This window comes from Cherax quadricarinatus, chromosome 9 (assembly GCF_038502225.1).
Source record: "Cherax quadricarinatus isolate ZL_2023a chromosome 9, ASM3850222v1, whole genome shotgun sequence".
Taxonomy (NCBI): domain Eukaryota; kingdom Metazoa; phylum Arthropoda; class Malacostraca; order Decapoda; family Parastacidae; genus Cherax; species Cherax quadricarinatus.
The window spans coordinates 35,785,887-35,799,062 of NC_091300.1; the positions used below are offsets into that span (position 1 = coordinate 35,785,887).

At 39.7% G+C, this 13,176-nt stretch overlaps 1 protein-coding gene across 3 annotated transcripts in view; it reads left to right on the plus strand.

Annotated features, from left to right (window-relative positions):
• The window catches only part of LOC128705185 (2-aminomuconic semialdehyde dehydrogenase), a 170,111-nt gene that overhangs the window by 43,665 nt on the left and 113,270 nt on the right, over positions 1 to 13,176 (plus strand). For all 3 annotated transcript variants that reach the window (XR_011391788.1, XR_011391789.1, XM_070083387.1), the window contains exons 2-3: positions 895 to 1,069; positions 1,243 to 1,443. Coding sequence is in view for 1 of the 3 variants with exons in the window: in XM_070083387.1 (XP_069939488.1) it covers positions 897 to 1,069; positions 1,243 to 1,443 (374 nt within the window). In the remaining 2 variants the exon portion in view is untranslated. The remainder of the gene's footprint in view (positions 1 to 894; positions 1,070 to 1,242; positions 1,444 to 13,176) is intronic.

Below are 13,176 nucleotides of genomic sequence, written 5' to 3' on the forward strand. Positions count from 1 at the left end.
TCTAACAAGTTTCAAAAGTTTGAACTTCAATTACATCAGGTTTAAATTCACAGAAACAGGAATAAAAATGCAAGAAATATACAATAATATATTAAATAAAATAGATATTTCATTTGAAGAGAAGTTTTATAGCATAAGCAGTGCTTACCATGACTTTACAAACACATTATTACACATTGTACTGGAGTATACCTGGAGAGGGTTTTGGGGGTCAGCGCCCCCATGGCCCAGTCTGTGACCAGACCGCATGGTGGATCAGGGCCTGATCAACCAGGCTGTTGCTGTTGACTGCACGCAACCCGACGTATGAACAACAGCCTGTCTGGTCGGGTACTGACTTTAGGTGCCTGTCCAGCGCCTTCTTGAAGACGTCCAGGGGTCTATTGGTAATACTCCTTATGTATGCTGGAAGGCAGTTGAACAGCCTGTACCTTTTATGTGCATTATCAGCTGGGGGTGTGACAGGATCAACTCTCAGGTTGCGAATATGATGTAGGAAGAGTGTTGGCTGAGGTTTACCCCATATATTACAAAAATGCATAATGGAACCTAAGGGAGGCAAAAATTATAGTAGAGTGAAGGTTAAAAGGCTCAGGAGCTGGAGCTCAACCTCAAAAAACACAGTAATAGAACAGTTAGTTTTACAGGGTCATAAGGACCACTATTTATGATGTAGCTACAAAGCTGAAAATGCAGGAAGGTATGTTGACATTTAATTTTTCATATTATTATTACAATCAAAACTAAGCACTAAACCCACAATGGTTATACAGCTAGGTTTTTCATATGAAGTCAACTGCTTCATTCTAAATACATTCTGCTGAACAACCCATATGGATCAAGAGCTTTATTGTGAATATAATGCAATATTAATGTAAATATATTTATTTCCAGGCATGATGGAGGAAGTGCTGGTGCTAAATAATTTCATCGCTGGAACAATGTTGCCTTGCAAGCGTTTACTGGACTCTTATGACCCTAGTACTGGACAGGTTTGGGCCAAGGTGCCAGACTCTGGCCAGCTTGAGGTTGAAGCTGCTGTGGCAGCTGCCAAAAGGGCTTTTCCAAAGTATGTCTTTTGTTTATTATATCTAGAAGTGATCCATAACTTTACACTTACTATTTCTTGAATCATTCTAAAAGCCCTGAAAACAAACACAGCCTTTGGCTGTCAAAATATATTCCTAGAGTTTTATTATGATTGAAGAGACAATAAATGATTTAACATATTTTATTTTATAGATGGTCAAGTTTATCTGCTCAAGAACGTGCAAACTACCTCTTGAAAGTTGCTGATCTGCTAGAATCAAGACTGGAAGAGTTTGCTGTTGCAGAATCCCAGGACCAGGGTAAACCTGTGTGGCTTGCTAAGAATATGGATATTCCCAGAGCTGTACTTAATCTCAAACATTTTGCCCATACCATTCCTCACCAGCTTAACAAGTAGGTATTTCAATACAAAGAACATTGGTTCAACAAGGACTGAAGACTAGCTTAATTAATCTCCCTTCAGGAGAAGACTCTTGTTGCTAGTAAAGGGCTCATGGTATAAACCTTGGTAATAAATACCGACAAGGAATTCCAGCTGAGCACCTCCCATTTCTCAGGCATTGTACAACCCTGTGGGTTTGGTGCTTCATTGTAATAATAATAATAATAATAATAATAATCTTTCTTGCATGATACAAATGTTTTTATGTGGTATTTATTAAAAAATAAGTATTGAATGAAAGCTATTTGCTAAGGTAAATAGAGATTATACAATGGAACCTTGGTTGTCAAACAGACTAGTTATTGAACAAATGGGTTTTTGAACATGGAATTCAGCTCTGGTTCTCGTACGTGGTCTTGAATGTCAACTGACAAGGCTCGGATCACGTGATCACCAGAGTCCACAGCGTGGGCCAATATAGCAACTAACATGCATGATGTAAACATCTCTTGAGCTCTTGCTGTGCATCTTGTGAAGGTAATGAAACAAAAAGTATGAAATTTGATGGAAAACTTAAGGAATAACGCTATTGCGAAGTTAGCGGTCTCAGCATTATTTAGGCATCGGCGATTTTGCCCACTTTGAGCCCTATTTTGGGTCATTTCCATTGCTCAAGTCGACTAAACTCATATTTATTTTGTTAGAACTCCTTTTATTCTGTTGACTGAGTACAAGAAACTGCCCATCTATATATTTCAACTACACAATAAAGTGATCTGAAATTTCTAATTTGGCCAATTTCACACAAAATTCAAGAGAGGTCAATTTCAAAATAGAGTCCAGTATAAACAATGTAGACATTCCTGGTAATAAAATAACATTTTATCTGTTCATTAGTCACGTCTCCAGGCCCCTCTTATATTATGCTTGCTTTTCATTTTGAATTTTTATTCACACACTAAAAAATAGAAGACTTACTGTTATTCAGACTACTGCATAATTGAAATAATTGTATAAATAATGTCAGATCATTCGTGAATGAATATTAGACCCACCAGTTGACGTGTATTGGACGCGTGATGTGATTTATTTACTTTTCAACAATAGCAAAAATCGAACATTTCAGCTTCTTTGAGCTCAATTTCAAGCTACTTTTATTCTTTAAACCATTGAAAGTCTTCTATATTTCTGTAATATATCTTCCAGTCTATCAGTTGAGACCAATAAAACGAGAATACAACCATGAATACCATGTGAAAATACACCACAAAGTCGCTGTTTTAAGCCAAAAAACATAGTCGCAGTTTTTTTTCTCATGCACTTGTGCTGTGGATTTTTATACTGTGCACACTGACCATGCAAACCCATTCTCTCACATGTAGGCCTACCAGCTTTCTCCTGCAAGATTTGTCATTAGCTCTCTTCTGACAGGTAAGAGGCAGTTAAATTTTCATTTACTGTACAGTATGTATTTCAATTAAATTTTCATTTAGTATTCGTTTTTGCAGTTTCTGTGTGCTTTATAATTTTATACATTGTTTTATGTAGTAGTTAATACATTATTAAATTATGTAATTTTTGGTCTATTTACATTATTCTTTATGGGATAAATTGGTTTGGTTGTCAACCATTTTGGTTGTCAAACCAACATCTGGAACGAATTAAGTTCGACAACCAAGGTTCCACAGTATTTTATTTCTTACACATTAATGCAATTTACTCATCTTCACACTACATTATGAATAATTATGCTAGACAATTAGACCCACAATGCAGTAATAGTAGTAATAGTTGTGATATTTACTGAATGCTGTGTAGGTAACTCAACATCACTTTTAGCAATTAAAAATTATATACAACACAATGAAAACAAAGATAAAACTAAAAAAAAAAACAATAAAACCAATGAACACGAATAAAATACTGAACACAAATAAATACTGCTATACAAAGTTAAAATAGCAAGCATCAGTTAAAAATCCCCCTACGTTATATGGAAAGACCCTTGAAAGTTCCTCGAGATCCCTACAGCCACTTGAGTAGTTATAAAAGCTATGGTGTAGGTGGAAAGCCTAAGCAGTGGGCAAACTGTTAAAAATGTGTTCCGCAGTCAGCGGCACACAAACTACAATGGGGAAGGGGAGAGGGAAGGAAGCAGGAGCATTTGCGAACATGTGGCTATGACTGAGGTGTGTTTATCTGAGCCTCAGTCGACAGTCCTGTTGAAGGTGAAACACCCACGTCCTGCCCAACCCTGTATAACTTACTGCCACTTTCCAAGGGCATATCTGTGGATATGGTCTATGAAGTCATTGTATGGTAAATTCTATAGAGTAGGCTTGCTACGGCAATATTTCCCCTGGCATCTGCCCTCTCATTTCCCTAGACACCAATTATGGCCCAGGCACCAACAGAACACATCCTTGTTCAGAGCAGATAGGGACTCTGCATACACAGTGAAATGAGAGCCAAGTAAATCACCAATCAAGACAAGAGCAACAAGGATTACAGTGAACACATGAATGACTCTTGGTATCTGTGCACATTAAATATCCTAACTAGCAATCATCCAAAACCAACATTATTATCCTCTTCTTTTTGGCCTGTCAGTAAGGATAGCCTTTAAGCATGAAGAGTATCATGCTCTAAGAAAATAACCAAAGTCTGCCCACAAAAAGAAAACTTTGGGTACTATTCAAGAAGGGAAGAGAGAAGCCAACCACTAACCATACACACATCGAGGCCACAATTCAGGAGAGGAGCCTCGCATCTGAATGCAAAGTGGCAAAAGAAGCCTCATGATGAGTAAGGGCTCCTCTGCCTTCTCACCCCTGCAAATACTGCACTATAAGCCGGGTTGGCAGTGATAACACTGAACCCGTAACAGGTAGCATAGGCAAAAAACGTCAGAACCTCCTGTATAGAGTCAGAAAACTTAAGTGGGAGAATAACGACACAATACACCAATGCTTCACACGGGATGGGAAAATTCTTGTTAGGAAAACAAATGTAGGTCAACTGTACACAATCACGAACGAGAATGATCTATCACGATTTCTCAGGGATACTAATCTTACAGAGAATAACTAAACAATGTCCAACTTAAAAGCCTACATAGTGTAGTGTATGTTTTGCTCCATTATTGTTCAAATTTCATTGTACAATCTCTTAGTAACTAAATAATCAACTACCTCATTTTGTAATTTTACTAGTAAGCATAAGTCACCTTATGTAATTTTCTTATTTACTATTGTTTGCTTAAACATTAGCTGAATTGATACTTTCTCTGTCCATATTACTACCTCATATTTTTTTAAATACTATCAATTGATATTACTTGCTAAAATTAATAATTATCATTTTTACTATAATTTCAATTTACTCTTAACATTTTTGATGTTTAATAACCATTACTTGTCTAATTACCTTTACCTGTTTTAATACCACATTTACTATCTTAGAGTACTCTTAATTACCTTGTACTGCCATATAACCTCTAGTATAACTACCAGTGCAATATTGAATGAAATAAACATTACTTTTTCACTTTTTTTGTAATCATTATTACTTACTAAAATTTTATTAAACACCATATTTACTACCAGTCAATTTTACTTTTGTACATTAAACATTATTTTATACTTCCCATAACATTTTGTTGCCAAATTATCAAGTTTGTATATTCAACTCCAACCTTTATATTATCCTTTGTACCTGTGTACCTGTCTACCATCTTACTATCATATTATAACCAAGACATTACCATTTTTTTTTTTTTTTACTATTATTCTTTTGGTACTTTAATTGTGAATTTTATTTTGTCAATTTAAATCTAGTTATACTCTTGATCTTGTCAACAACCTATACCAGACTCTAGTGCAATTGCAAGTACCATTTCAATTTGTATTTTTATATTATAAGTTTATATTATAATTCCTACTCTAAGATTGTTTTCATATCTTAGTGACTATATTGTGTGTGCAATTAGTGTATATTTCAATTATATTATTGTTCAAGGCCCTTAACTATCTTTTGCTAACTAGTACCAACTACCTCAAATATCTTTTTTTTTTCTACTTTTTTTATTCTTTTGCTACCTTAACTTGTATATTTTATCTTGTCAATTTAAATCTAGTTATACTCTAATTCTTGTAAACAACTTATATAAGACCTTAGTGCAATTACAATTGAGAGAGTCTTGTGCCTTTTTTATATTATTAGATTAAACTCAGTTGTACTATAGCTCATTCTAGCTCAAAACATAGACTCCACAAAAGTCATTATATTAGACCTTAGTGCAATTACAAGTGAGAGTCTTGTTCTATTTTAAATTTGTATTTTTATATTATTAGTTTATACCTAGTTGTACTTTAGTTCATTCCAGCACAACACATAGACAACATCAACTTCATTATGTGTAGTAGTGACTATACTCTATATGACCAAAATACTCTAGCTATATACTTATCCAAGCTTCCCACCACTACAGATATCAGTACTAGAACTCAACACATAACTCAGGATATAAATAACCATAATTTAAACCTAGAAGATGATTGATCACGTTGACCCTGATCTAAACCTCCATAATCTGACACCCAATCAAAACCTGTTGGAAAGTAACTGCCTTTATTACACAGCATCACAAGCCAGGACTATCCTAAACAATGCTAAAAGCCTATCAGTACTTAACTACAACATCAGGTCCTTAAGCAAACACTATGATGACCTCCTGGCACTCCTTGAATCACTAAAGACACCCTTTTCCTGCATTATTCTTACTGAGACCTGGCTTAAGCAGGACACAATAGATATCTACCCTCTACCAGGATACACAGCAATTCACAACTGCAGACCAAACCAAGTTGGGGGTGGTATTGCAATCTATTACTCTAACCAGTTATCTTGTATTAGCACCACTTGCTTTAGTGATGAATATGGGGAATACATTTTTGCTAATTTTACTGTAAAAAACCTTAAGACACCTATAACAATCGGTGCCATTTACCGGATACCTCACACAAACATCCCAAATTTCAGTGAGAAATTAAAGTCACTAATAACAAACAGACAAATGAATAAGCACCACCTTCTCTTAGCTGGAAACTTCAACATCAACCTTGGCTTACTAGATGATCAGCCTGTAACTGATTTCATCAACAATATGAACAACACACTTCTCATACCAACAATAACTAAACCAACCAGGCTCACTGAGACAAGTGCAACCATAATAGACCACATATGGACCAATATACTAGCCCCCCTTAAATCAGGGATAATCACAGATAGCACTACAGACCACTACCCTACCTTCCTCCTGACAAACATTAATAAACCACCACTTGAATACAACAAAGTCTCATTTAGACTCCATGACGAGGCCTCAATAAGGAAGTTCACAACTGACCTAGAGATTGTTGACTGGCCTACAGAATTCTCCAAGGCCAATGGTATTGATGACTGGACAGACATTTTTCTTAACAAATTACTTAGACTATACAACAAACATTGTCCTATAAAAACGAAACAGATCACAAACAAACGGCTTGGTTGCCCATGGCTAACCAGCACCATTCTGAAATCCATTGACAAGAAACACCAATATGAAAAGCAATATAGACAGGGCTTAATACACAAAGATATTCTTAAACACTATTCATCAGTTCTCACCAAAGTAATAAAGAAAGCCAAACAACTATATTACTCCAGTAGATTCACAGACACTAGAGGAGATATAAAAAAGACCTGGAAAACACTCTCTCAGATTCTAGGGACCCACAGACTGAAAAAAAGCAAGAATATTGTCCTAACTAAACCTAATGAAACACCACTACATCCCACTGACACAGCTAACAAGATAAATGACTTCTCAACCATAGGATCTAATCTCGCCAATAAAATCCCACATACTAATGCCCATTCCGGGGACTACCTAGATGGGAATTTCCCAAATTCCTTCTATCTTGCACCAACTGAGCCCTCGGAAGTCACCGAGATTATAAAGTCACTTAAAAACAACTCAGGGAATCTGTCTAGTGTCCCACCATTACTGTACAAGTGAGCGGCCCATATCCTTTCACATGCTATTTCATTACTTTTTAACAAGTCACTAGAAACTAGCACCTTCCCGAAACTACTCAAGATGGCAAGGGTTACACCAATACATAAAGGTGGTGACCCTACAGACTTAAACAACTATAGGCCAATATCAAACTTACCATTGCTATCCTAAATCTTTGAGAAACTCGTGCACAGGAGACTATATTCATTTATAACAGCACAAAACATACTCAACCCCTGCCAATTTGGATTTAGGAAAAATAAAAGCACTAATGATGCAATCATAAAAATGCTAGATCTGCTTTACACAGCATTGGAAAATAAGGAATATCCACTAGGAATTTTTATTGACCTAAGAAAAGCTTTTGACACAGTAGACCACGACATCCTACTCCACAAACTTGACCATTACGGTATAAGAGGCCATGCGCTTGCTTATTTCAAATCTTACCTTACTAATAGGTATCAGTATATTACCATTAAAGACACAGCATCAACAATACGGCCACTTGATACTGGAGTTCCGCAGGGAAGTGTCCTTGGTCCCCTGCTCTTCCTCATATACATCAATGATCTTCCAAACGTATCCCAACACCTGAAACCCATTCTCTTTGCTGACGACACGACTTATGTCATCTCTCACCCTAATCTTGCCACCCTCAACACCATTGTTAACGAGGAGCTGATCAAAATATCGACTTGGATGACAGCCAATAAACTTATGCTTAACACTGACAAAACCTACTATATTATGTTTGGTAGCAGAGCAGGAGATGCACAAATTAACATTAAGATCAACAACACTCTAATTACCAGACATAATGAGGGCAAATTCCTAGGCCTATACCTTGACAACAACCTGAATTTCAGCACCCATATCCAACACATAACCAAAAAAGTATCCAAAACAGTTGGGATCCTCTCCAAGATACGATACTACGTGCCGCAAAATGCCCTTCTCACACTATACCACTCACTTATTTATCCATACCTCACCTATGCTATTTGTGCTTGGGGATCAACTACAGCAACACACCTAAAGCCAATAATAACCCAACAAAAAGCTGCAGTAAGAATAATCACTAAATCCCATCCCTGGCAACACACCCCCCCACTCTTCACAGATCTAAACTTACTCCCTGTTCAGTACATCCACACTCACTACTGTGCAATCTACATCTACAGGACCTTAAACTCCAATATCAACCTTGACCTAAAACGCTTTCTTGATAGTTGTGACAGAACCCACAGGCATAACACCAGACACAAACATCTCTACGACATTCCCCATGTCCGACTAAACCTTTACAAAAATTCAATGTATGTCAAAGGCCCTAAAATCTGGAACACCCTACCTGAGAACTCTAGAACTGCAGACACATTCATCACCTTCAAACCTACCATTAGAAAACATCTTATCTCCCTGATAAACCCCATCAACTAACTACACGAATACCACCTGGTGGTTCACACTTACACTCACTCACCCATTTGACCATAAACAGAAATATTAATCTCAATCTTAAAATAATGAATCCTATGATACTCCAATACTGAAACTATGTACTGTGCCAAAACAAAAGCATTCACATTGCTAAACTCACAAACTAGTATTTAGTCACTTAGCCATAATACCAACTTACCTCATAATTTGTAATATTTTAAAATAATTAAACTAAGTCTGCCCGAAATGCCTAGCCATGCTAGGCATTCTAGTGGTACACTCTGTAATCATTATTTAACTACATGTAAACCACACAACAACCAAATTCTGTAAATTCAACATTGTAATCTTTATAGAGAATAAACTTTGAATTGAATTGGTGGAGATCCAGGAAAAACTCACTAGACTTGACAAAGTTTCCCCTTGACAGGGAAAATACGAATGCACCCATGCAAAGCCATATCCCTATGTGATGAACATGGTTCATCAAGCTTAGCCAAAGTTAAGACACATGTGCAACATCTGGATATCTTTATTGTAGATGTTTCGCCATCCAGTGGCTTTATCAATACAGATTCTAGGACATAATAGGAAGACAGTAGAACTATATACAAAAGATGAGGTAATCAGTCCCTCGGCCTTGGAGTTGGTGTTCACAGCATCGTGGTGGAGGAGAATCTGGAGCAAAGACAAGAAGACTGGCGGTTATATAGGCGTCAGTGGATAGGGACGGGCAGCAGACGAGGGCAAAGTCACTGGTAGGCGGGATTCCCCAGTGGAAGTAGGTCCTTCCCAAAGAGATGGGTTAGTTGCAGCAGCCGTGAAGAAGGTCTTGTAGATGTCCTCTGAACCAAGATTCCATGATGTTGCAGTGATGTTGACACTGCAACATCATGGAATCTTGGTTCAGAGGACATCTACAAGACCTTCTTCACGGCTGCTGCAACTAACCCATCTCTTTGGGAAGGACCTACTTCCACTGGGGAATCCCGCCTACCAGTGACTTTGCCCTCGTCTGCTGCCCGTCCCTATCCACTGACGCCTATATAACCGCCAGTCTTCTTGTCTTTGCTCCAGATTCTCCTCCACCACGATGCTGTGAACACTAACTCCAAGGCCGAGGGACTGATTACCTCATCTTTTGTATATAGTTCTACTGTCTTCCTATTATGTCCTAGAATCTGTATTGATAAAGCCACTGGATGGCAAAACGTCTACAATAAAGATATCCAGATGTTGCACATGTGTCTTAACTTTCATATTGTCGGTATTTTATACCTTTCTTGCACAAGCTTAGCCAAAACTATCTACCCTTTTTCTTGTCATTACAGGTGCCGCCTTATTAAAGCATCCCTTATACACAACATTCCTAACATGAATGTTATGCCTTGCTTGTGTCTGTTGATAGCTGCTTTTCTCATTACGTTGTCTAATGCTCTAAATTTCAAAACGCTCTTGACTTGACCTGACATTTGCCTCCTCCTCACCTTACATCTTCCCCTTTCATGTACTTTGCTTGCCTTTCTTGTTTCCTGCCTTGGTGGCTTGTCCTATGGGGATATTATCCCACAGGGTTTTTAGTCCAATGTCCCTGGGCCAGTAGCTTTCCTGCAGTTCTCCTCTGTTTTAATATTCTTACGCACTACTACTATTTCTTCATTACAACTGCATCACTACTACTACTGCCACTCCTGCACCACCACCACTACTACTAGTGCCACACCTGCACCACCACTACTACTACTACTACTGCCACTCCTGCACCACTACTACTACTGCCACTCCTGCACCACTACTACTACTACTGCCACTCCTGCACCACTACTACTACTACTGCCACTCCTGCACCACTACTACTACCACTCCTGCACCACTACTACTACTACTGCAATAAAGTTGGTAGAATTACCGACAATATGTAAAGTAAAAGGACACAAGTGCAACTAATGTGACATTTATTGTGGCAATGTTTTGCTCTCCACTCCTGCACCTCTACTACTACTGCCACTCCTGCACTACTACTACCACTCCTGCACCACTACTACTACCGCTCCTGCACCACTAAACCTACTGCTGCCATTCCTGCACCACTGCTACCACTACAACTCCTGCACCATTACTGCTACTACCTCTCCTGCACCGCTACTAATGCCACTCTTGCACCACTACTACTGCAACTCCTGCACCACTACTACTACTACCACTCTTGCACTATTAGTACTACTATCACTCCTGCACCACCACCACTACTACTACTGCCACTCCTGCACCACCACCATTACTACTACCACTCATGCACTACTACTACTGCCACTCCTGCACCATTACCACTACTGCTAATCCTGCACCATTACTACCACTCTTGCACCATTACTGCTACTACCACTCCTGCACCAGTACAACTACTACTGCCACTCCTGCACCATTACTGCTACTACCACTTCTGCACCATTATGGCTACTACCACTCCTGCACCACTACTACTGCCAATCCTGCACCATTATTGCTACTACCACTCCTGCACCACTACTACTACCACTCCTGCACCCCACCACTACTAGTACTGCCACTCTTGCACCATTACTGCTACTACCACTACTGCACCACCACTACTACTACCACTCCTGCACCACTACTACTATGGCTCCTGCACCATTACTGCTACTGCCACTCCTGCACCACTACTACTACCACTTACTCTATTAGTACTACTACCACTCCTGCATCATTACTGCTACTAACACTCCTGCACCACAACCATTACTACTACCACTCCTGCACTACTGCTACTGCCACTCCTGCACCACTACTACTACCACTCTTGCACTATTAGTACTACTACCACTCCTGCACCATTACTGCTACTACCACTCCTGCACCAGTACAACTACTACTGCCACTCCTGCACCATTACTTCTACTACCACTTCTGCACCACTACTACTGCCAATCCTGCACCATTATTGATACTACCACTAATACTACCACTCCTGCACCCCCACCACTACTAGTACTGCTACTACCACTACTGCACCACTACTACTACCACTACTGCACCACTACTACTACCACTCCTGCACCATTACTGCTACTACCACTCCTGCACCACTACTACTACTACCACTCCTGCACCATTATTGCTGTTACCACTCCTGCACCACTACCACCATTCCTGCAACACTACTACCACCACTCCTGCACCACTACTACTACTACTTCTGCCACTCCTGCACCACTACCACTACTGCCACTCCTGCACCATTACTACTACTGCTAATCCTGCACCATTACTACCACTCATGCACCATTACTGCTACTACCACTCCTGCACCACTACTACTGCCAATCCTGTGCCATTATTGCTACTACCACTCCTGCACCCCCACCACTACTTGGACTGCCACTCTTGTACCATTACTGCTACTACCACTACTGCACCATTACTACTACTACCACTACTGCACCACTACTACTAACACTCCTGCACCATTACTACTACCACTCCTGCACTACTACTACTGCCAATCCTGCACCATTATTGCTACCACCACTCCTGCACCACTAGTACTACCACTCCTGCACCCCCACCACTACTAGTACTGCTACTCTTGCACCATTACTGCTACTACCACTACTGCACCACTACTATTACCACTCCTGCACCATTACTGCTACTACCAATCCTGCACTACTACTGCCACTCCTGCACTGCTACTCTTGCACCATTACTGCTACTACCACTCTTGCACCACTACTACTACTACTACCACTCCTGCACCATTACTGCTACTACCACTCCTGCACCACTACTACTACTGCCACTCTTGCACCACCACCACTACCACATTTGCACCATTACTACTACTGCACCACTACTACTACAACCACCACCACTACTAGGACTGCCACTCTTGCACTATTACTGCTACTACCACTACTGCACCACTACTACTACCACTCCTGCACCATTACTGCTACTACCACTCCTGCACCACTACTACTACCACTCCTGCACCACTACTACTACCACTCCTGCACCACTACTACTACTGCCACTCCTGCACCATTACTGTTACTACCCCTCATGCACCACTACTACTACTACCACCACTCCTGCACCACTACTACCACTCCTGCACCACTAGTACTACTGCCACTCTTCCACCATTACTACTGCCACTCCTGCACCACCACCACTACCACATTTGCACCATTACTACTATTACCACTCCTGCACC